The following is a 26,171-nucleotide window of genomic DNA, read 5'->3' on the forward strand; positions in this document are numbered from 1 at the left end:
GTTATAATAATATTTAAATGGTACATAAACTAAAAACAAAATTAAATATATTAAGTATAATTTAATAATTGATTTATTAAAGGTAAATTAAATTTAAAAAAACACGAAGAAGTTGGAAATAACCTTAAAGTATCAACAGGTTTTGATCTAAAACCGTTCTATCTATACCCGGCCATGGAATATCTTAAATCGATCGACATCTGAAATATACAAAAGTTAATGTTTTACGCTAATTGTTAGATTATATTGCAGCTTTTGGTAGGGCTGTGCCGCGACGCCAGCATCATCGTGAGGTCGGCGGCCATCGCGGCTCTCGGTGAGATGGTCACACAAATACCCACCGAGGCGGTGTTCGACGCCTTCCTCGCGGGACCCATGCACCAGTTGTCAGATCCTGAAAATAAGGTTATTAAATTATTACAAAAAGAATAACAATAATATTGTATTTTGAATACTATGAATAACCAAAGATAGTTTGTAAGGCTTTATGGAACAATATAAAAACGTTAAATATTTTCAATAAACTTAATACATGTATAAAAATTATAAGACTATAAGAGCTGTACTCGTCCGCTTCGCTGGGCGTTTAAAATTAAGATTATTATTTCTCAACCCCACAAAGATTCTCATCATTAACGCCCCCGTAACTGGTATAGGGAGTCCAACACATATTAGCCTACCATTAAGTACATGTATATACACGGATACCAAGTTTCAAGTCAATCGGATGCATGTTTCAGTAATTATAACGGAACATCCGTAAAAACCACTGTAGATTTATATATTAGTATAGAATTATAGATTAAATTAATATTTCACAAAAATCGTACTTAGTTTGTAAAACGTAGTAAATGACATTTCAGATATTGGAAATCTAAAATCGATTTTCATTATATTTCGATCAATCCTGCATTATACCTTTTTTATTGTTTGATCAATCGATCTATTTATTTGTTTAGCAATTTTTTTTTAGAATTGAATATATCGATTTAATTACAGGTGCAAGAGCAGGTCGTGACACAGATACAGCAACTGCTTACAGATCGCGTTGACACGTTCGTGTCGAATCAATTCAGTCCGGTGCCTTGGATGTTCTTAGACGGGATAACGCGACACAATATGAGGAGGCATTTGCAGAAAGCCTGCACTTTACTCTCGAAAACATCTAACTGTATAAAGTAAGTGAAGAATATTTTTCCACTATCAAATCATAAAATTCGGAGTAATACGGTTGGCGAAAAAGTCTTTTCGCATTATAGTATGTATGAACTTGTATTAAAATCTATTTGGCTATACTATTTGTATCTGGATGATTTTGGTATCATTAAAAGTTTAAATTTTAAAGAAGATAATTCCAAATTCAAATTAGGAAAATATGTGATTTTTACTTATTTTTCGTAATGTCAAGGTGAGTGAATCTAATGAAGAAATTCGATACATTTTAAAATTTTACTTCAAAAAAGATAAAAATGCAACGCAAGCCGCGAAAAAAATTACCTAGTGCAGTGTCTGTGAGAGTAGCACAAATTTGGTTTAAACGTTTTCAATCCGGAAATTTTGATGTCAAAGATGCACGTCGCTCTGATCGCCCTATTACGGATAAAATGGATGCCATATTTGAAAAATTATTATTTGTTGTCGTATTGTCGCGGCGTTAGGACGCTTTGAAGTCGGGCGTTATAATTTTTTATAAATTTCATTTAGCGTCCGAGTTAATGAATTAAAATACTGGATAATGCCCGAAAAATTGATAGAATACTCGTGCTTATACAATGCCACATCTGAATCACTCGACATCTTTTAAATTTTCACACTGCTATCGAAAGGCACTATGATTTGGCGAATGCGTTGCGTCAAGGAGCGTTAGGCTCATCTAGTCAATTTATGTAACATAAAAAGAGCGCGACGTTAAAACGCAGCGCTAAGTACGTGTTCTGTTTGACTAAGCCTTAACGCTTTGATGCGCGCTAGGTACGCGTTCTGTTTGACGAAGCCTTTAGTTCTGTGTCCGTCGCCAGCCACCGCCTCGTGGACGTGGTGAGCACGCACCTGGGCGCGGCGGACGACCGGCGCGACCTGCAGTGCCTGGTGCTGCTGACCGGCGTGGCGCGGCTCGTGGACTACTCGGACATCGGGTTCGTGCTCGACTATTACTACAAACTTGCTGACGACACTGAGGTACACAATACGCTCGCTATACCTGGTTCCTTTTTCTCATCTCCTTATCTCTGTTACTATGTCACTTTAATTTGTCCAAGTAATATGTACTACACATGAAGACCTATCGTTTGATAAAAGTGCGAATTTTTAAGCATCATCAAATGTCATTTCTCGCCCGTTTACGCTGATATGGTCTCAAGACCATCAGCTTAGGAAAAAAAAAATCATTTGATTGATATCATTACATATTTATCGAATTTATCGATAAACTTCTAACCATATTTACGTAAATATTGAACGCACCAGACCCATCGCCCTTGGGTTTGAATTAGAATTTTCGCACCTACCACAAAAAAGGTATAGAAGTATAAAGGTAAAGATATTCAGAAATAGTAAAGTACTTCTCACCCAGTAAAAAAGGATATAGAGGTATAAAGGTAGAGATACTGAGAAGTAGTCAAGTACAGATAATTTTGAGCTTTATTTTGATTGCAATATAGTAGCAATTGGATGCGTTATTCAGGAGCGCGACGTGCGGCTGATGCCTCTCACAGTGGAGCTACTGTCGGTGTGGAGTCGGTTCGCGAGCAACGAACAGCGGCACGCCCTGCGCGAGCACCTCGTGAGGCGGCTCGCCACGTCTGAAGACGAAAGTAAGCGTTTTCAATACTTCAAAGTAACGAACATTTTTTTCTTTATCACTTTTTTTATTGCTTAGAGGGGGGACGAGCTCACAGCCCACCTGGTGTTAAGTGGTTACTGGAGCCCATAGACATCTACGACGTAAATGCGCCACCCACCTTGAGATATAATATGTTCTAAGGTCTCAAGTATAGTTACAACGGCTGCCCTACCCTTCAAACCGAAACGCATTCATGCTGCGGGGCAAAAATAGACAGGAAGGTGGTACCTACCCGCGCAATCTCACAAAAGGTCCTACCTAGTTAACTTTTTAGTTTTAATTTGATTAGTTTTGATCGGTGGTTGATCGGCTGTAAGGCGGCACGGATATGTACCACCACTCTGCCTATTTCTGCCGTGAAGCAGTAATGCGTTTCTCTGCAGACTGCTAAAACCCTGCAAACTGTGATACGTGAAGGCTTCGTTCAATGTTGGTCCAAATTGGGACATGAGCACGAAAGTCTTCATGTGTCAAACCGAAACCGACAATGGCTTTGCGAAAGAAATAACCGAGATGTTACTCACCTACATTGGCCTACAATATGCCCTGTCACCGGTGATTATATCCGTGTTATGTACAGACAAGAAATTAATTTAGAAATATCGGTACCGACCTCTTTAAGGAACACTCGATGTGAATGAAACGAACGTTTTAGCAGTTAGGCCACGGACCCATTAAAATAACCATGGTTGGCGATTTGTTATAGCGTCCAGGATCCCCATCGCCACGTTGGCGGCGCAACTCGATCCTGAAAACCTTCAGTGGGCTACGGAAATGATGCAACTTTGTGAGTTTATCCCATATTAATTACAGTAAACGCTCTCTTCTATTATCATAAATAGCAGACGTTATTAATTACGTTATTAGCATTTAAAAAATCATTTTTAGGTTAAGGCGTAGTACGTCGATAGTACGAATAAATTACGACAACTACTGTCATATAAAAAAACTTTTCTATTACACGACTGCCAATAACTTTGGGTGCCGCAATTGGTTCTCACCCCTATATTCACATTTCATAAGCTCCCGATATTTCGGCGCCGCCGCAAGTGATCACGGGTTGACTACCCGCCAAATAATAAATCTACAGTGGTTTTTACGGATGTTCCGTTATAACTACTGAACTATGCATCCGATTGACTTGAAACTGGGTATCCATGTAGAAAATATATGTACTTAATGGATAGGCTAATATTTATATGAGTGTTGGACTCCCTACACTAGTTGCGGGGGCGTTAATGATGAGAATCTTTGTGGGGGTGAGAAATAATAATGTTAATTTTAAATTCCCAGCGAAGCGGATGGGTTTTTTTTATTGCTTAGATGAGTGGACGAGCTCACAGCCCACCTGGTGTTAAGTGGTTATTGGAGCGCATAGACATCTACGATGTAAATGCGCCACCCACCTTGAGATATAAGTTCTAAGGTCTCAGTATAGTTACAACGGCTGCTCCACCCTTCAAACCGAAACGCATTACTCTGCTTCATGGCAGAAATAGGTTGGGTGGTGGTACCTACCCGTGCGGACTCACAAGAGGACCAGTAAAACAGCTAGTATTAATATAAATATTGTGTGGGCGTGTCCAGCGGAGCAGCGCGCGGCGAGCGGCGCCGACGTGCGGGAGTGGTTGCGCGCGGCGGACCTGGCGCTCGTGTCGCCCGCGCCGCCCGCCCCCTCGCTCATGCAGCTCTTCCTCGACGCACTCGCCAATCCTCCGCCGGGTATGCTATTCAAAAGCTTTTCAAACTTTAATTTAGCAAGATCGATCATTTGTTGTTACGTTATAGGTTGAAACAGAGAACCGCCTTGCGATTATGCTCACAGATCTAACCAGTTTATTATAATAGATTTAGGCATTTCGATCTCCGTTGTATTATCAGCTTTCCATTGGTTTTTCTAAAGATAACAGATCAGAGATGATGACCAGTGAACAAGTGAAAAATTTAACAATTTTTTCACTGGTAGAGTCACCAGTGTTTGGTAACTCATGACGCGCTAAATGCATGCCTACTTCGAGCTGAGGCTATCTCAACCTAGAGGGTGATATTCATGTTGTTATATTAGTTATATAGACTGTCTTCGCTTTTACAAACGAAACATTCAGACAATTGTAAATAATATACTATTGTGAACAAAATTTAAATAAACACCTTTCTCAGTTTTATTTTGAAACCTTTTTCGGTTAGCCCTTTAGTTAGTATGGTTTAAACTTTCTAATATATAAGCGACCCGCCCTCGCTTCGCTTCGGAAACTGTAATTTATTATTGATTTCTCCAGTATTTAATGGATGTTATTACACATATAAACTTTCCTCTTCAGTCACTCTATCTATTAAAAAAACCGCATCAAAATCCGTTGCGTAGTTTTAAAGATTTAAGCATACGTAGGGATATAGGGACAGAGAAAGCGACTTTGTTTTATACTACGTAGTGACGTATCGTACGCAGAGTGGGACGGTGCAGAGATGGGTGCGTGCGTGGCGGGCGCGGGGCGGCTGTGCGTGCGCGCGCGTGGTGCCGCGTGCCGTGCCGCGCCGCGCTTCGCCGCGCTGCTGCGGGACTGCGCCGCGCCCACCGCCGCCCGGCTCAACGCGCTGCTCGTGCTCACCGACATCTGTACCAGGTATTCTGTCAACGTCAAACTCGGAAATTGTTTTAACGTAGTCGGAAACATTTTCAGCTCACCAGGTGTCGCGTCATTGATAAAAGCTTCCCATTATCGGTACATATTTCTTGGTCACCTCAATTACAAAATAGTAAAATGCCAAAAAAATTTAATTATTGTAATATTAAATATTAGTCATAACTAATGGTCGGAGTAGGTAGATTGATTTTATATACTTGCGTCAAGATATTATAATATGGACATGCCATTTTATCCATAATGCGCGGGAAGTACGTTATATTCTGATCTTATTTTCTCTGATATACGATGAAGAGCATGCCCCAAACATGTTACATGTTTAATTTCAGGTAAATATCAGCGTAGATTGATATTATTAATACGTTTTTCACCTTAAACACAGATTCATGCTAATTTCAAAATTCCAGAACAAATATCATAATAAATATGAAGTTCCGGTATTTTGGAAGCATCTCCATATTATCCTCTACGTTTGACGTCAACGACCTTAAATCAATCTACCTACTCCGACCTCTGGTCATAACATAAACTAATAATATTTATTTTTTTATTTTTCCTTAACACTAATCATCCCAACACTTACTGGTACCTATTTCTACCATAGCGGGTAGATAACGGTATACGATAAGTATTACTCAAAATAAACAAAATAAAACACACAGAAAATAGTATAACAACTGTAGATTAATTAGTAAGAAAAATCTGTGAAGTCAAATGTGCAAAAGCAATTAGATGATACGTACATTTTCAATGCAATAGTTCAAAATGGGTCATTTCACCCGTCACTGTATGTTTAGTGTTAATTCAGATGTAGTGGACAGTCTGCTTGCATTGGATTGACACTAGTAATGAAATAGGTGAGAGTCACTCCTAGTCTAAGAGTCAGTAACGTACACATTGCGTGCGTCAGATACACGAGTATAGTGGAGCCGCTGCTGGAGTGCGTGTGCGGCTGCCTGTCGCGCGAGTCGCCGCCGGAGCTGCGCCGCGCCGCCGCACGCGCGCTCACGCGGCTGCTACTTGCGGGATTCCTGCGACTGCGGACGCCCCTTTATTACAAGTACGTGATATTTATTATATTTTAAATTTATAGAGAGAGAGAGAGAGTGTGTGAGAGAGAGAAAGAAATTATTCTTTATGGTACACAAAATGAATAAGCTATGAGAAACATTAAATACAAAAAAGTACAATTAACGAAGCGTTCTATTCCGGATAACCATCAGGTGGTCAAGAATCATTTGGAAACAAATTTTACGCGGTGTACCTATCGATTGAAAAATATATAGTGCCCCGTACATACATACATACATATTTAAAAATATACAAATATGAACAACGTAATAATAATTAATGTACATATGTAATTAGTTTTTATATCTATCTATATTATTATTTAATAAATAAAAGTTAGTCTGTGACGATTTCACAACCGGTCTTATGCAAGTTGTGTTCACACGCAAAAAGGTAAATTCAATAATGTATTCATTTTTCTATTTAAGTTAAATGTTAATGTGTATAGATTTTATCCAGTTGTATGAAGCTAATAAATAAATAAAAAATACTTTTTTTCCGTAATATACACAAGATCAGAAGCTTTTGTTATTTTTTTATTCTGGAACTTGAAGCTTGCATGTTTTGTTTGTACGTTTAAGTTTGAAACAGAACATAGGATAACGAGATTTTTGTTATGTGGTATTAATACGCAACCCAGAAACAGTACTCTAAGGAATTTAAACTATTTTTTATGATATGTAAATAAAATAAATAAATTGCTCTCCCTTTTTATCTTTAATTATATGTGTATCCATGTTTTACCCCAATTTTATGTAACTTGTTTTTTTGAAGTGAAAACTTCTTTAGAATCGTTGTGATTTCAAACCGGATGCAACGGAAAAAACGACAGGTAAGAGACACAAATACAAAAATGTGTAGGATGAAGCCAGCAAAGAATGAGACAGAAATATACATACTATTTAATACAGCGCCATCTATGAGATTTTTTAATATAAACGTGTGTATGAAAGCTCTTGTAGTGAATTTTAATTTAGGATTATACGTGAAATTAAAATATCAATTCACAGAGGGCGCTACCTTACAATTATTTACTAATGACAAAAATTTTACATATACTTAAGACGTTTAGGATAATTGTATTTTAATTTTGGAAGGTTTCACTTGTACCACGTGTGAATTGCACACATTTTTTTTTTCTTCTATAAGATTACTTTTAATTTCTAGGTACTGTGCACTCCTGGCCGATGAAGATAATGACGTGAGAGAGCCCGCCGAGTACTACATGACCTGCTGCCTCACCACGGAAACGATATTTCATCACTTCGTCGACTGCGTGCTGTATTACAACAATGAGACGGGTAATCATACGAAATGTCAAAGGAACAAACAAAGCAATTTGTGGTCGAATCCACTATCGGTTGGGTATAGGTTGAAATCTATATAGACAAAAATGAATTGCTCTTCGTTAGTCTCGCTAAAACTCGAGAACGGCCGGACCGATTTGGCTGATTTTGGTCTTGAATTATTTGTGGAAGTCCAGAGAAGGCTAAAATGGTAGATAGATATGAAAATTATAAATAAAAATAACAATTTTGTTTTCCCATTGACGTGTCCTCCGTCGGACGGATTCCTTTTGTTTGTTTTAAGTTTATTTTATACAAAAGTTTAGGTATTTTATTTATCGATTGAGGTACTACGAAGTCTGCCGGGTCGGCTAGTATCAAATAAAAATGAAATCCTAGTGGCCTAATAGATAAGAGGCCCGGAACATGCAGAAACTATTTTTTGTCATGAAAAACGTATTTACTATCAAATTTTCACGAATCATTACCACTGTGAAGGAATGACATCGTTTAGTGAAAATAAAACCCGCAGAAAATATAATTTGCGCAATTACTGGTCTTAGAGCTTTTTGTGAGCGCGCTCGGATGGGTATTACCGACCTGCCTAATTATGTCGCAAGGCGAGTAGCGGCATTTACTTTGTTGATGTCTATAGGCTCTGGTAAGCACTCAGCATCAGATTGGCCGTGAGCTTGTCTCTCATAAGCAATAACAAAAAATTAGGAAATAGTACCGTAGATACCTTTGGCAGTCTTAAAAAATTCAATCTACATAGTCAACGGAATCATTCCATGATATTCTGACGCGGTATTCTAACGACTGTGACCACTCATTATTACATGACCCCTAAACTCGTCTGCTTTCCAAAGTAAAAAACAAAACTTATAAACTAATCGAATCTATTAAATAGTTTGTCATCTTAGAAATTTGGAATAGGTATAATCTCACAGCATAATATATAAAGAAGGTAAGAAAAAAATTGATTTTTTTTAAACCACAACAATATTTTCTAGTACATATATTATATTCTTAAATTGGCACTTCGCAGTCGAGCGTTGATCGCGGTGCAGAATCATGCAGCCGATAATTTTAGTTAGCAGGCATTTAATGAGGCGCGTTGATTAGATACCACCATCTGCCCGTTTATACTCTCTACGTACGGGTTTGGTTCGTAGGAAAACCGTTACTACAATAGTCATAAAAACTGTGATCTCATGTCTCGAGGATAACCGTGGTTAGATAATATTGTGACTTAAAAATTGCATTAATTTGTCAAGGAACTCTCGACCTGGTTACTTACTGGTGGTAGGACCTCTTGTGAGTCCACACGGGTAGGCACCACCACCCTGCTTATTTCTGTTGTGAAGCAGTAATGCGTTTCGGTTTTAAAGGTGGGGCAGCCGTTGTAACTATACTGAGACCTTAGAGCTTATATTTCAAGGTGGGTGGCGCATTTACGTTGTATATGTCTATGGGCTCCAGTAACCACATAACACCAGGTGGGCTGTGAGCTCGTCCACCCATCTGAGCAATAAATAAAAAAAAGAACTCTCGACTTAGCTGGTGTAAATATAATATAAATATAAATATTTACTAACAATTACGCCACAGTAACTGGTCCCGTGATAAGTTCGTAAAGAACTTGTGTTACAGGTACCAGATAACGGAAATAAATGTAAGATTTTTATTATACACATACATATATTTAATATACATACATAACCCTGGAAAAGACATTTATATTGATCATACAAATATCTTCCCTTGGCGGGATTCGAACCCGCGACCCCCTTGTGTAGTGACCATGTCACTTACTACTACACCAGACGGCCGTTAAAGTTGAGTGGTTACTAGAAGTACGCTTTACTCACAGAGAAGATGTCGTTCGACGCCCGCCAGCTGATCTACGACGTGATGCTGCAGCGCATGTCGCTGGTGCAGCGGCTGAACGCGCAGTGCCGGCTGGCGCGCGAGGTGCTGCAGCACGCGGCCGACCTCACGGACGAGGGCGCGGGCGAGCTGCCCCCCGCGCTGCACGCCGCGCTGCTCGACACCATCACCGTGCTCTGCGGCCCGCGCATGAAGCTACCCAGTCAGTTGAGCGACCACTAGGGATGGCGATTCGAGATCGATTAATCGAAGAATCGATTTTTCGAGCAAAAAAAATCGATCGTTTTTTATAAAATGGATTTATATTTACATTGTAAATGCAAACTTGACAAAAATCGATCTTTTGGACCTCGACCATCCCTAGCGAGCACTTACCTTCACTAATTCACCACCATCACCTATTGCATATATTTTTTTGTTTGGTACACTTCATGTAAAACGTACGTACCATGTACGCGGCAACATACGTACCATCCGGCTATGGAATGACCTCCCCCCACGGGGCTTCACGAGCGCTATGACATGCCCTTCTTCAAAAGAGGCTTGTGGAGAGCATTAAGCGGTAGGCATCAGCTTGGCTCTACCCCTGGCATTGCTGAAGTCCATGGGTGACGGTAACCACTCACCATCAGGTGGGCCGTATGTTCATCTGCCTACGTAGGCAATAAAAAAAAATTACATTGGCAATGCCTAAAGCATTCTCTATCAGTCAACCAAAGGTAATGCAAAGTTAATAGGAGGTGCAATGAAATTTATATTAATTTACAAATACATACACAAAAATATACACACACCATATATATAATAGTTTATACAGTATTCAAAGTAATATATGTTGATTATGAAGTCTGAAATATCATTTTTCTATAAATCATGTATTTGTGTTTGGGTCATAAAACGAATAATACTCACACGCCCTAAACACAGTCTGATTTAAACGAGATTTAAAGCTAGATCTAACTTTGCCACAGTTACATTGTTTATCAAATAAAATCTAAAATTATTGATTGGCTACACTTATTTGCTTCTCCTGACTTCGATAACCACACCATAATTTATTTATTTTTTGTCAATTTACGTAAACATGACTGACCTTGTCCCAAAAAAATAATTGTTAATCCGGATGTAGAGTAAGTCCCACCATCCTATTTCTGCTGCAATGCAGTCATGTGTTGCAGTTTATAAACCCAAATTCCGTTATAATATAATACAATTGAGGTTTTGACCTCAGGTATCAATATAGCTGGTCATATTTAGATCAATGACCCTTGGTAACCAATGAGTGGTATTAGGTTTTTACACCAAGTGGTCCATAAGTTCGTTCGCACTTCTACACAATAATAATAATAATAATTTTTATAAGTTATAAAAATTATAAAGAAAAAGAAACATTTTATGGTTAAAATGTGTGAAAGAAACATTTTATGGTAAAAAGGTGGAATTATCGTCATCGCTCCTTGATAAGTGTGCAAAATTTCAATAAAATCCGACGCTTGGAAGTCAGAATCGCTTTCGAAGATTCAGTTACATAACTAAGTCAAAACTGACAAAACCATGTTAAAAATTAAAACAAGCAGATGATGCTTATTCAATACTGCACGATTATTTCATAACATAAAATATTTTTTGTATAAAACTGTAATTCCGTTATACAGGGAAACCAATGGCCAATGGCGAACCTGCGGACATTGACGATCTCCAGGAGCGGGTCACGACTAATATTGTTTCACATGTAAGTAAATAAAATGTAACAAAATAACAAAGTAACTACCTTAAAACTCGTCTCGACATTAGCATTCCAGGTTCTGTTTCATAAGTGTCTGATTAGTCAACTTAGCTGATAGCCCCTCTGTTTGTGACGTGTTGTTGGATTCAAAAAAATGTTTAAGACTTCCTAAAATAGTCCATTAAATTTAAACTCTTTTCTAACTTATCGTCAAGTTTATTGAAAATAACTATTTTGAATTAATAGACGAATGTGATTTATTAATTGTATAAATGAGTGTAATTTCAAATTAAATGGTCCACTTTGTTGAATATAACAATGCAGAGTTAACTACCATTCAATTCAGTCTCCAGTTAATATATTATTAAAGCTTTTATAAAAAAAAGTGTAACAGTCCTACATACATACTTAGTACTTTACGCCTTTATTTCTTATCTTAAATATGGTGGTACTGTATGTTTGGGACGAGTGGGGACTATCAACACACCCTTATCTGCCGCGAAGTAATGAACACGTTTCAAATTTAAGGGCAAAATTTTTATAGTGTCCCACAAAAATAGTTTTCGCATCCTATAAAAAAATGTACACATACATGTATTTAATAATAAGATTTATATTTTTAGCTAACCGAGAACGAGAAGGTATTTTAAGAATATAAAATATATGTAGCATGCAACACGTAGATGTGATATAGCAACAATTTTCATAGTCATATTTGTGTCCGCCTGATTTGGCTACCTTGAACTTCGTACAGGTGCTTGAACGGGTCGAAACATATCGAGGGGGTTGGTTTAAGCAACATTTCGCTTAATGCGCAACATATGTCTTTGTAATTAAAGGTTCGTTTCATTTGTTATTAGTGTTACGCGCTGGGATTCGGGACAAATAAATGTTCCACCAAAGTACAACTTAAAACTGTGTTCAACACTTAGAACACTTCACAAGCACTTTAAAACTCTCAATTCGCTTCTTCCGCTTCGCTTCAGATGATCAGTCGCTGTTTCGCTTCGAGTTGTTCCGATTACTGACTGACTGCGTGCTATCTCTAAAATGCTTTTTTAGTCGATATCACATCCCTAGAATTATCGAGAATATTCCACACATCTCTAGTATTATGTTTCCGCTATCTAACAATAGATAGCGTTGTACTTCTCGAGCGTTCTAGGTGCTACTAGATTCTTCGATATTCGTTCGACTATTCGGCGATAGATGGCGTTACTCTTACCGGCGTAACATTAGCATTAACAATTCGATGTTTTTAATTGAACCTCAATTAAGTTTACTCTATTCAAATAGTTAAAGAAGTTTTTTTGTCATGATAATATTATTTCCAAATTTTAAACTTTAAATGGCTCTCTTGTAATTTTGCAAAGACGTCGCTTAAACCAAATAACCTCTCACCCCTCGATACAATTTTATAATTTTCTTCACCATTGACATGCGCGAAGTTCCGGTCAAGTCCACAATGCAATGTTTTCATTAAGTTGTATAATTTGAATCAATAATTTTAATTTGATTGTTTTAATTTTGAAGTCACATATTTATTATAAAGTTATCGATGTTTGTCTCATTTTAGTACTCACATAAACCGCCCTTAGTTTCAGTGAAGTAAAATTTTTTTTTTTTTTCATATACGTGCTTAAAAATTATTTTTGCTTAGGATTTTTCTAGGTTTTTTTTATTTTTTATTGCTTAGATGGCTGTAAGAGCTCACAGCCCACCTGATGTTAAGTGGTTGCTGGAGCTCATAGATATCTACGACGTAAATGCACAACCCACCTTGAGATATAAATTCTAAGGTCTCAAGTATAGTTACAACGGCTGCCCCACCCTTCAAACCGAAACGCATTACTGCTTCACGGCAGAAATAGGCAGGGTGGTGGTACTTACCCGCGGGGACTCACAAGTGGTGCTACCACCAGTAAAAAAGTAGTAGGTTAAATGTTGTTACACATTTTTACTACATAGTATTTTCCGATTTCCAGAAAATGAAACGCACCGTGGCGGAGGTGGTGGTGCCGGCGGTACTGCGTCTGTACTCGCGTCTGCAGCTGCGCGGTGGGCAACTGGCCGCCTATCTCGTCAAATTAGCTACGGATCTACTCAATGATTACAGGCATGAGGTACATATAATTTATTACTTTACCATGAAATTTCATAATTTCTGCCGTTTTCATCATTCGTACAATTCTCCGATATACTGGGACAGTATTATTTTTCGAAATTCAAGTTGTTTTTTTATTGCTTAGATGGGTGAACGAGCTCACAGCCCACCTGCTGTTAAGTGGTTACTGGAGCCCATAGACATCTACAACGTAAATGCGCCACCCACCTTGAGATATAAGTTCTAAGGTATCAGTATAGTTACAACGGCTGCCCCGCCCTTCAAACCGAAACGCATTACTGCTTCACAGCAGAAATAGGCAGGGTGGTGTTACCTACCCGCGCGGACGCACAAGTGGTTCTACCACCAGTAATTACGCAAATTATAATTTTGCGGTACTGAATAAATACCGAAATTAAAATATTTATTCACATTAAATCATTTTCTAGATCGAAGAACTAATTGAGAATGATGAAGAGTTGGTCGAACGAATAAATCAGTTTCAAGAGACAATAGGTATAGAGTCGTCGTTCGGCAATACACGGAACCTAGTGACGACATCTGCTCCTCCCGATCCGGAAACCCCCAGGGCTCCACGACGAAAGGCGCCCAGACAGTACAAAGGACCACCTAAGAAACGTGCATTGAAAATATGAACAATTTATTGTTACATAAAATTTTGTAGTTGTTAAACCATATATACAATAAAATAAATAAGTTGTCAAAAAGTGTTACTTACCTTTTGTTGGTTTATTATTAAACTTTTTCAAGATCAGTTTAAAAAAATACACAACAAGAAATCAAAAACAAAATTTTTATTTTCTTAAAAATAAGCATTTATATAATATAGATATGCAAAGGATAAAATTTAATAAATTAATATATACATTAACAAATAATTCACGTGTCCTTTTTCAGATTCAGCTTAGCTGCTAAGTCACTTTCTTTTTCTATCTTCATCTCCTTTGTAAATGTTTTTTTAAGAATCATCGCAATTGCTGCCTCTTCTGCAAATTATATAATTAATTTGTAAATATTTGAAAGCTGTCATTAAGATAATTAAAATCGTTTCAAATAAATGTCACTAAGATAATTAAGTGCACAACAACAAATGAAAGTAACAAATGAAAATCGAAGAAAATCGCCTTTAATACTGACCAGTAACTTGAATAGCTAACAGTTGATGCACGATGTGCCGGGCAGTTATTTTGAAAAGGTCGCGGCTGCTAATCCTTTTCTTTTTATAATATGGCATTAACAATTTAACAACCAGACTTGCCACATCTACTTTTTCTGCTTTGTTTGTGGATGGTTCGTTTGATTTCTTTTTGTGCTTCCATTTTTCTTTTCGTATATCTTTTTCTTTGTGTTGGAGTATTTCATCCTTTTTCTTTAATTTCTCGTTAACTTTAGCATTATCTTCCTGTTTCGAACTTAGAGTTTTCCGATGTTTGTGATCATGTTTATGGTGATGTTTATCTTTTTTAGGATGACGTTCTGGTGATATTGGTTTATTTTTCGTAGTACCATCATTCTGCTGCACGCCAGTACCGACTTCGCTTACGACAGGCTTAGGCGGCAAATCAGCAAATTGCTTTAACGATTCCAGCACCTTATCGGCTTCCTTGCTAAGCTTATATGCTTTAGATAGTTCAACGTCGTCTGTGTCCATGGGGCCTTCTACAAAATTTAATTCTTCACTTATGTTTTTATCTGTTGCCGACTCGTGTCGACTAAGCTCGACTGCTGTATCGTTACCGTCGTTGTCATTGACCAGAGAATCATTGGGCAAATCAATGACTAATTCCTTTTCGGATTCACTGTCTGAATTATAGTACAATGAGGGACCTTCTAATTTTACAACATTTTCAGCTTCCGTCTTAACGAGTATTGTGCTATCATTGTGATGATTATTTTCATGCTTATCAACGCCTTTCACTTCGTTTTGAATTGGTTTCTTAATATCATCTTTATGCCTACTTTCTTTTTTTGGAATATATTTAACCTTTCGACTTTCGTCTTTAGTGTTTTTTTTACTTTCACTGTGAGACTTCTTATGTTTACCAGATTTATGTTTGTCGCTATGTTTCGACTTTTTTGATTTTTTAAATTCTATATCACTTTCGTCAGAGTCCCCAAAAAGATCTTTGATTTTTCGTTTCGATCCCTTTTTACTTTCTGGTGATTGAATATTCCTGTCACGGTCCTCTGCGTATTGTTCAGATGATTCCGATTCATTTTGTATATTTTTGGAGGATACACCTTGCAGTGTTATATTAATAACTAGAGTCTTAGGTTTCACTTCTTCATCATCGGATGTTTGTTCACTGGTTTCGATTTCAGTAATCTTTAATGTTGTATCATTATGACTGTAAGACTTCTGATCTGTAGATTCTTCATTCAATTTCAATGTTGTATTGTTACAAATATTTAAACTATTTTCATCAATTACAAGACTATTTTCATTCTCACTTTCGCTTTCATCACCATTGGGAGATTTCTTGGATGTTTCTTTAAAGAAGGTTTTGAGTTTTGTTTGTGTGAGTGGGTCTTTTTTAAACGAATTAGCTTTTCTTTTTGTTTCTTTGTCGGCCTTAGAAAGAGGCCTTGCTTCGCTTTTAGACTCTACGTCTGCAAAATTTTAATGATTAATTATTAGATTGATTTTACTACATTATAAAAATAATTATTTATATCAATCTTACCATTTCTTAACTCTGATGCTTTTACAAAACCATCATAGATTTTACTTTCTTCTTTTTTGGATTTAGAGTCAAACTCTTTTAGCTGTGGGAAAATGCAATCCTGACAAGCCTTTACTGCTGAAATCTAAATAATATTATTATTAAATTTGTAATAAAATTAAATGTTAATAGAAATTTGCATGTTAAAAATAATTTACCATTTTAGACATAGCCCGTCTGTAGAGACTCACAACAGTATGACTAGAGAATGCTTCATATTCCATTTCTACAGCGCATTGCTCTATGTCATTTTTTGATAATGGTTTATTTGGTTCGTCAACACCTTTCATATTGGCGAGATTATTGCTAAGGACATCCGTGAGTATGATAAGGTAGCCTTCACGATTCGACAATGTTAAGCCATTAACCTAAAAAAATATTTCATTCATAAACGAATACAGTACGATTACAATTACGTAAATAGGAACACAAATTTAGAGTGAGATAGAAGTTTTGTTTTACAAAAAATGATATAGGAAATTATTACAAATTGAATTGAAAAATGAACCTTATGATTAGTAGAGTAGTAATGATAAACTTTTTAATTACCTTCGTGGCTGTACTTTCGGCTGCTCGGCATTTGGAATTTTTTGCAGATTCTGGGGTGTCGGTTATTTTTCTTTCTTCAACACGTTTTTTCCGTTCAGCAAATTCTTTTAAAATAAGGGATTTGGTCTCTTCTCCGACCCGTCGGTGACTACTTTCTCCATCAGACTCTTCACTATCATGACCGATGCCATAGTAAGACTGCGTTTCCCTAAAAAATATCAAACTATGCATTATGTACTAGAATTGTGATCGGTGTTGAATCCAACAGATCACCTCCGTAATTTAGTAAATCTATAAAAACAATTATATATAAACAGTCATAATCAAGCTCATGTGATTGAAATTATTCTATTAAATTAGAATAGTTCTGTACAGCAATGTCAAAACGAAAATGAGTTATATAGAACTTTTTTAATGTCTTTAAAGATAGACGACGCGGCCGATCTGAAGGTATATGCACCGTCGCTTGTATATGAAAACAATATCAGGTGCGGAGAACTTTTTTTAATTTTTTATTGCTTAGGTGGGTGGACGAGCTCACAGCCCACCTAGTGTGAAGTGGTTACTGGAGCCCATAGACATCTACGACGTAAATGCGCCACCTATCTTGAGATATATTCTAAGATCTCAGTATAGTTACAACGGCTGTCCCGCCCTTCAAACCGAATAGCTTTACTGCTTCACGGCAAAAATAGGCGGGGCGGTGGTACCTACCCGTGCGGACTCACAAGAAGTCCTACCACCAGTAGTCAAAGCTGATTTGAAGTTTGAAGAATGTCATGTCACACGCTAGAAGTGATACAAACATTTTCTGTCCGTATCGGCCGCCTCCGTAGAGATCGGGGTCGCTGTGGTCGGCGGGTGCGAAGCCGGCGGTGTGCAGCGAGGCGGAGAGCGCGCGGCGGGAGTGCTGTTCGAGCGCGCGCCGCACGCTGCGTCCGTCGCGGCACACGTCGCACCGCCCGCCGCACGCGGGACGCTCCTCGCCGAAGTACTCCGCGAACGTCAGGTGCCGGCATCTGCGGCAACATCATGCTCTTGGACTTTTTATTTTTATTGGTTAGGCTCCACGGCCCATCCGGTTTTAAGTAGTTAACATTTTTTTACTGGTCGTAGGACCTTGTGAGTCCGCGCGAGTACGTACCACCACCCTGCCTATTTCCGCCGTCAAGCAGTAATGCGTTTCGGTTTGAAGGGTGGGGCAGCCGTTTTAACTATACTTGAGACCTTAGAACTTATATCTCAAGGTACCCACCCTTGGTACCCACCCTTACGATTATTTTTATTTTTTATAAGTTTCACTTCTGCCATGTGTGACTTGCACACACACACATTTTTGTTTTATTGCTGAGATGGGTGGACGAGCTCATATCCCACCTAGTGTTAAGTGGTTACTGGAGCCTTGAGATATGGATGTCTAAGGCATTTAGTTTTTACAGTATAACGGCTGTAAAATCGAAACCCATTACTGCTTCACGGCAGAAATAGGCATGGTGGTGGTACTTACCCGTGCAGACTCACAAGATGTTCTACCACTAGTAATAGGCGTCCTACAACCCGTAATCCACCAGTACATCGCTCAAACTACAACTACTAACTTTAGAATTAAATAGTACAAGGAACAAATTTAAACATGCGATCTCCTTTTTTTTGTATGAAATTGCCGGCCACCACTTATTCCGGTGCACATTGGCTTTCCAGTAGGTCATTGTACCGCACTTAATCGATTCTGTTGTTGGAAACCCGCATCTAGACCCAACGAGAATGAGGTAGGGAGTGGAGATGCTGCACATGTTTATCGATTACACATTGATCCTACGGATATGGGTGTACTCGATCTTGTCTCGTATGTGTACATATTTCCGGTACCCGGAACACAAGACGATGACTGTTGACCGATCACAAGAGAAAGTTAGTTAATATTGAACATTTATTTATTTATTTGCACCCGCACTTTTTCCTAACACGCTTCATAAACTGTTGTTCCATAAAATCATTACGATCGTCTAATATTAGTCATTTAAAATATAAGTAGATTATTTAATATTAGTACCTAACAGAAACTATTTTGTTGTTGTTGTTTTAAAAGAAACTATTTCTAGAATGTTTTTATTGACGGCACTATAGCTGGTCAATAGGTCTGTTAACACAGAGCAAGAAATCATACAGAACTGTTTTTCTTTGCCTATTAATTTAGGAATAGTCACATTTAACTTTTAGAGATAATACTAGCAGACAAGACAACGGTTCAAGCACATCTATGTTATTTTTTTTTTAGAATCACTATAACCCAAGGGGCGCATATAGCTACGACTTCTACTTGTTAAACTGTTAAACACTACCAAGTCAGTATCAACTTACCTAACATCTTCACAATATTTAACCATTATTTCATAACTTTTGTAGGCGTTCTTGCAACGTTGCTTTTGTTCGGGTGTTTTAGCTCGGCCGATTTCATTTTTGAGCAAAAAGTCAACTGCGTTTCTTTCACTGCGACAGTAGTAGATACGACAAAATGCAGGTTTACCGTCGCGACCTGCTCTGCCGGATTCCTATATGAAATTAAATAATTATTATAAGAATCTATCACTGTACTATCCTAACAGTTAATGATATTAATTGTTAACTATACTCGAGACCTTAGAACTTATATCTCAAGGTGGGTGGCGCATTTACGCTGTGGATGTCAATGGGCTCCAGTAACCACTTAACACCAAGTGAGCTGTGAGATCGTCCACCTATAAAAGCAATAAATAAAAAAAATGTGTGCGTGTACTAGTGTACACACGTAAGAAGTGAAACTTGTTTATGGCCTTATTTTTCGAAAAATGATCTACATGCAACTTTCTAGAAATTGGTTAAATAAAGTTAAATTAGATAAAGTTTAAACAAAAGGATTTTATTATCATAGACATGAATACAAATAATACAATTATTTCACTTTACCTTTTTGCTACTAAGATTATTACAGCATTTCATTAATTGTAATAGAATTATTACTATCATTGTCATTGTCATTATATATTTTTGTAATTAATGGCTTATGGTAACTGAAATATGAAATATATGGTTTACATTCCACGAAATTTAGTGACCGAGTAAAAACTCCATCAATTGTAGTGCCAGATCTTGTTGTTGACGTTTGAGGACTGTTTTTCATGGATAAATTCAATTTATCTTTCAGAAATTCAACTAGCTTCAAAGAATTTTCCGATGCAAAATTTACATTAAAATCTCCACTTAAAATCATCGGTATTTTATAATTATTGTTACCGAGTAAAGAGGCACCTTCACTTGTGTACGGCAACAATGAATGGTGAAGAAAAAGATGGCGCGTAACGGAAAAATGTGACGCGTAACCGAAAAATGTGACGGTAAATTTTTTTCCAACGCCGATAAAGAAGTTTCACTTCAAAAAAAGTTATTTTTCAGTAGACTCATTATGTACTTTTCTTTTTCCTTTAAATCTACATGTAGGTACCATGAGCTCGAGGAACAAGAATTTTGAAAACAGATCCTACCTGATAATATGCGGCAACATTTTGCGAAACGCCCCAGTGAGCTACTGCTCTAACAGTGGCTTTATCCACTCCCATACCAAATGATAGTGTAGCGCACACACATGGACATACTCCCGACGACCAGGCTTCCTGCACTGCTATACGATCTGATGTCTTCAAACCTGCAATATTAATAAGTAGTTTCTAGTATACAACAGTATTTATTATTAATGAAATCGTGAAATTTTCATTATCTTACCACAAAACTGGGTCAACTGCAATTACGAGTAGGTAAGATAACAAACAAAGTTAACTATGTGAAAATATAAAAAGTTCATGTGTTCATATAATTATGCCAAAATGGGTATTTCAAAGTTTTAAAATTTTCAACTGTTTGTTTTTTTTTTAAACATATCTTGTTATTTTTGCAATTGCGAAAGATATGTTTTGGGAAGCAAAAACTAATTGTATTATAAAATTTTATGAATATCTATTTTTTCATGAAAAGTGAAACCATAAAATAACTAGATATTTCTTTGTAATAGATAAAATTGAGACCTCCATGATAGGCTAGAGACTGCAAGCCCCTTTTTGTTAGCATATTTGCCAAATCCTCAGTCTGCTCTCTTGTTCGACAATAAACAATTGCAGCATTTTTGTCTTTCTGTAACAAAATGAAAATATTAAATCTAAGCCTAGATTAACAAACAAGTTTATGCAAGCATAGTTCTTTCAGAGAGTTAACAAACAAAGATAAACAAGCCATGAGATGGAAATACTCAAATTGATGTTTGAGTATTTCGGCTGTTTTGGATTTATTAAGAGCATACGTATTGTTGAGGTATTAAGCTAGTCTCTATTACATAGTGTAAATGTAAATTAACTTGTGGTAGACTGAAAAATAGGAAAACCATTATAGAATACAAGCATGACGTCAACCTTTTGTGTGGTGTCTTTTTTTTTTATTGCTTAGATGGTTGGACGAGCTTACAGCCCACCTGATTTTAAGTGGTTACTGGAGCCCATAGACATCTACAATGTAAATGCACCACCCACCTTGAGATATAAGTTCTAAGGTCTCAGTATAGTTACAACGGCTACCCCACCCTTCAAACCGAAACGCATTACTGCTTCACTGCAGAAATAGGCGGGGTGGTGGTACCTACCCGAGCGGACTCATAAGAGGTCCTACCACCAGTAAAATATATAAAAGTCTATAATCTATGTAACACCAGGTGGGATGTGAGTGCCATCTTTTCATATAAATCTAAAAAACATTAACTACTATTCTATCCTTCAAACAGAAACAGGCTTGCCAACTAATTGTGGCTTCATGGTTGAAATTGTTATATTTTCGTACCAATTCATGCTGATACAAAGGTCTTGAACAATATTCTTTCAAAACTTGAATAAATCAAATATGTATTTTTGTTTACACACAAAAAAGATGATGTGTGCATTTGAAATGAACATAATACTTTCACTTACTTGTTTAACATTTTCATCTTCCTTTAAACTATTTTTTAAGAATTCCATTAAGTGCCCTATTTCATCTTCAATACAATTTTGATAAACCACATCATAAAATAGATTCTTTCTAAAACTAGGAGTCTTGTACTTTGCAACTGGTTGAAGCAATTTTAAATTTGATAAAATATCTTTTGCTACATCTGCACTTGCCGTTGCTGTTAGAGCCACCCATGGTATTGATTTATATTTTTCTCTTAATTCCCCAAGCTTTAGATAGTCTGGTCGGAAGTCATGTCCCCACTCGCTGACACAGTGAGCTTCATCAACAACTATATATGATACTTTTTTGTACTTGACAAGATGGTCTATGAGAGACTTGAAAGTGCCAGTAGCCGCCTGCTCAGGAGTAATGTAAAGAAACTTTGTATTCGGCTTCATACTATGCAAGTCATTTAGTACTCGCTCCTTATCTTTCACACTCATTTTGGAATTAATAGATTCAGCTGTTATTTTTAGCTTAGTCAAATGATCAATTTGATCCTTTATGAGTGCCAGAAGTGGTGAGAAAACAATAGCTAGCTTATTGTCTTGTAACATTGCAGGCAGTTGGAAACACAATGATTTTCCAGATCCTGTTGGCATGGATACATAAACATCATGCACACCTGCAAATAAAATTTTGTGAATGAGATAACAAATTTATTTTAAAATATTTTCATGGCAGTTACATTTAAATTAAACGCTCTTCCTGTAACATGTATTTTCTGAACAACTTTAAGAACTTCCATGCAGTTAAAACAAATCCTAGTTTTGTCTTCCCTTTTCAAGATAATAATCATGTTCGTAATTTATTTGTGGGATGGGTAATACTATCTATTAATTTTGGATATCATTCATGTATGAGTATTAATTATTCTAAAAATTTTGTACTTGTAGCCCTGAGGTACATATGATAATAATTAAATTAAGACTGTCAATACAACAAGTGATTTGATTACGTTTTCAAGTATACAATAAATGCAATTATTAATATTATAATTGTGAAAAAAATAAATAAAAAGGGGTTGCTTTTAAGACGTTACTTAACACTTTGGTAGTTAAGATGTTCTCTGAATCGGTATTTTAATGCAGTACTATCGGCTTACGAAAAATTAGTATATGGAAAGAATTTATTATATATTATACACAAAATGTATATATAAATAAATAACTAAAAATAGTACCTCTAGTAATAGCTCTTATAGCTTGTTCTTGAAGTTCACTTTTAAATTTTCGGTGACCAAAATATTGCATTAATTTATCCGTTATGTGATCCATTTTCGTTATTTTTTTGTTGATCTTTCACAAATGAGTTTCGTTAAATGGTTATTCCAAAATTGATATTTAAATACAGATAGAATTGTTAGAACATAATACATATTTCATACAAAATAATAATATTAGAAACGTACTATGTATAATTACAGATTATAAACACTGTCGCCATAGATTACACACTGTTGCATAGATTATACACTTTGAGACACTGTTGCAATAAACAACCTTAGATCCATTTTTTACGTATCTGATCTACATATTTGTTTGTTTAAATGGCTTTTAGGACTTTTTGGCGGGAACGCGAGGAGTGAAGTTGTGTGATTTGTTTTATTTTATCTCATTAGTGTTTCTTCAGGTTTAAATGTGTAATAACGGTGGTTTCTTAACTATTTAGTATCTGTAAAGTGCACAAATGTGGGAAAATAAAACAAAGCTACTGAACGTAACTTCTCGGGATCTTCCAAAAAGTCCAGTGTAAAAGTCTCAGTAAATGACCACCATTTTACTGAGATTATACTTCATCCCATATCATCTCATCACATTTCATTTCGTTTTCATTTCACTTCATGTCATCTTTCATAATATTTAACTTCATTTCATCTCATAATATCATTTTCATATAAAAAGTTACGTATTTTTTTAATTAAAATAAGACTTGACCTAAAGGTCTTAGTTACCAGGTCATAAAATCCCATATAAAAATGACTTTTAGTGATTCCCATAGAGTTCTTATTAACTCCATGGTGATTCCTTTCAACATTCTAAATGAAAATCGATTCTGATCTAAGAATGATTTGCAAATATGTTATCAAACCGAGATGGTTAACACTGTGCAACATGAAGTCAGTATATTTTTGATTTTTTTCTTCTCGGTGAAATATTGAAAAGTATATCGATAAAATATTTTTTATTACAACATAGGTATATTTAATTTGATAATTTTATAACGATAATGGATTTTGCTTAATTTGCTTTCTTTTAGTTTTCCTGCCGATGCAAATTTTCAAAAAAAGTGGATAGTTGCAGTTAAGTAAATGCAGAAAAGACAGGAATATAACTGGATGCCTGTGGAAACCAGCAGAGTATGCTCTATTCACGCTATCAAACATGCTGGACGCTAGCCTTCAATTGCCAGAAACAGTGGAGCAAACTGTAGGCTATATAGCCGGCACTGTAAGCCGAAAACTGCAAGCGAAAATCAATTGTCCAGAATGCTTATCATTGCTACCTGTTAATGAAAAATTGAATTTTCACAATCTAATTAGTTTGAAAGATTTCGGTGGACTCTCGTACCCATCTGTGGTGTTGTATAAAATATGCACACGCACAGAAACACTAATAAGACAGAAAATAAAAATACGTGATAACGGAAAATCACTTACTCGAACAATTATTCTGTCAGTAATATCTACAGTGTTTTTCTAAAATAATTGACAATGAAGATATTCTGCGCTTACTAAAAAACAGTCACCAGACAAATAATGACCATTTAATTTATTATATAAAATGTGTAATGGTTGAATTTCTCAGAATCCGTTCTTTACTCTTTATTCTACACACACAGTTAATACAATATAATAATTGCGAAAAGTTATAAAAATTGCGAGATTAACTCAACAATTGAGTTATCTACCAGCTACCCGTTCGTAAAGAGGATCGTCCGTCTTCCCTACATTGCGAAACAATTATTTTTTAATGTCTTCTAGGCAAAAACTTAATAAATTAAAAATATTTCGAGGGACGTAGAGTTTATTACAAAAAAAACAAATATATAAAAATTATACAATTATATTGTTTTATTAGTGACTTTGTCCGGTTCACTTATTACATAACATCGTCTACGCTGAAGTACGCTGTCATAGCAGATATTGCAGCAAGCACATGAACCAATCTCTGCTTTCGTTTTGAAATCAAACCAATCACAAATAATGTTTATTTCCAACCTCTGTTGTGATTGGTTTTTGTTTCATACGTCGTTTTGGTTTCAGGTGGGGCCACTTTTTTTGTGAAATTTGTTCAGAGTTAGACTTCATGACTTATTATTTATTCGTAGCTGGAGTGTACGGGCATTTAATAGGCCTTACCACCAATACATGATAGTTGAAGATCCCAGTATGCTGCCTATAATACACAGTATGCTACTGCTCATTCTTCTATGAATATCTTACTCACTTTTACAACACTCACAGCAATAAATGGGGTACCTAGTGCTATTCTAGAGTGACATATTATAGAGCACCGTGAGTTTATTGAGGGTTAAAAGTATTTTTTGGAAGAAACTGAGAAGCCAGATCCTGTAATTTTCTTCAATTTTCCCACATTTGTGCATTTTCAAACTGAGTAAAAATTTAATGAGCCACCTTTATTACCAAAAACAAAAAAAACAACTCAAAAGGAACCAACCTTAGAAACTTTAAAAGTTACAGTTTTGTCTAATATGTTTTTGGGTTAAACTTTCCTTTATGGTCCGTCGATTTTTGGGTCGGGAGGGAGGGGAAGTAAAGGCTAACCTCCTGCACCATCCTCACTCCGCGGAACTCCATGTTTATGAAGATAGCCACGGTTAATGTTTTGAGGTTAGAACAGCACTATTTAGTCTCAGCATAGGGTTAAAATTTCAATTATGGTTCAATATTTTTAAGTTGAGGAGGGAGGGGTGTAAGGGCTTACCACTGCACCATCACCAAGTCGTAGATCTCCATGATTATGAAGATATCCATGGTTAATTTTTTAGATCAAAATTGCATTTTTTAGTCAAACTCGAAGGGAGCTTAAGTTTGAATCCGCCTTATCTTCGGCGCTGCGGGAAGAGCAGCCCTTCCGCCCTTGCGTGCCGAAGCACGGTCACTCGTGCTCCGTCACAGCGGGCGAGGACTGCTCTCCCTCCGCGCCTCCGGATTTTTTATATACACTCGGGGGTAGGGCAGACGATTTTTCCAATATTTATGGAAACTTTAAAAAATTATATCTCGTAAACCGTGAGTCTCCGCAACTGAAATTTTGCAAAAAGCTTTCTATTTATGAGTA

The 26,171-nt window shown here is 36.6% G+C and overlaps 2 protein-coding genes and 1 long non-coding RNA gene across 4 annotated transcripts in view; 2 read left to right on the forward strand and 1 right to left on the reverse strand.

Moving 5' to 3' along the window:
* LOC101738206 (condensin-2 complex subunit D3-L) overlaps positions 1-14,302 on the forward strand; it is a 30,641-nt gene extending 16,339 nt beyond the window's left edge. For both annotated transcript variants that reach the window (XM_004925469.5, XM_062671516.1), the window contains 13 exons: positions 253-405; positions 1,000-1,178; positions 2,019-2,178; positions 2,684-2,813; positions 3,549-3,629; positions 4,430-4,564; positions 5,292-5,466; positions 6,398-6,547; positions 7,726-7,859; positions 9,718-9,936; positions 11,390-11,466; positions 13,446-13,583; positions 14,014-14,302. In XM_004925469.5, coding sequence (XP_004925526.2) covers positions 253-405; positions 1,000-1,178; positions 2,019-2,178; positions 2,684-2,813; positions 3,549-3,629; positions 4,430-4,564; positions 5,292-5,466; positions 6,398-6,547; positions 7,726-7,859; positions 9,718-9,936; positions 11,390-11,466; positions 13,446-13,583; positions 14,014-14,220 — 1,938 coding nt within the window. In that variant the 3' untranslated portion in view covers positions 14,221-14,302. The remainder of the gene's footprint in view (positions 1-252; positions 406-999; positions 1,179-2,018; positions 2,179-2,683; positions 2,814-3,548; positions 3,630-4,429; positions 4,565-5,291; positions 5,467-6,397; positions 6,548-7,725; positions 7,860-9,717; positions 9,937-11,389; positions 11,467-13,445; positions 13,584-14,013) is intronic.
* A 59-nt stretch (positions 14,303-14,361) lies between these two features.
* Positions 14,362-23,328, reverse strand: LOC101738338 (ATP-dependent DNA helicase Q5). Its single transcript, XM_004925470.5, has 11 exons — positions 23,051-23,328; positions 21,846-22,492; positions 20,916-21,021; positions 20,379-20,539; positions 19,219-19,409; positions 17,664-17,876; positions 16,858-17,065; positions 16,467-16,676; positions 16,270-16,393; positions 14,723-16,195; positions 14,362-14,571 (listed from the first exon to the last, which is right to left on the reverse strand). The coding sequence occupies exons 1-11, from the start codon at positions 23,142-23,144 to the stop codon at positions 14,465-14,467; spliced, it is 3,534 nt and encodes a 1,177-aa protein (XP_004925527.1). The 5' UTR covers positions 23,145-23,328; the 3' UTR covers positions 14,362-14,464.
* Positions 23,329-23,450: 122 nt separating this feature from the next.
* LOC119629217 (uncharacterized) lies at positions 23,451-24,933 on the forward strand. Its single transcript, XR_005245263.2, has 2 exons — positions 23,451-23,986; positions 24,127-24,933. It is a non-coding gene; the product is annotated as an uncharacterized LOC119629217 (long non-coding RNA).
* Positions 24,934-26,171: the final 1,238 nt, after the last annotated feature.

The sequence above is a fragment of the Bombyx mori genome, chromosome 12, assembly GCF_030269925.1.
Source record: "Bombyx mori chromosome 12, ASM3026992v2".
Lineage (NCBI taxonomy): Eukaryota > Metazoa > Arthropoda > Insecta > Lepidoptera > Bombycidae > Bombyx > Bombyx mori.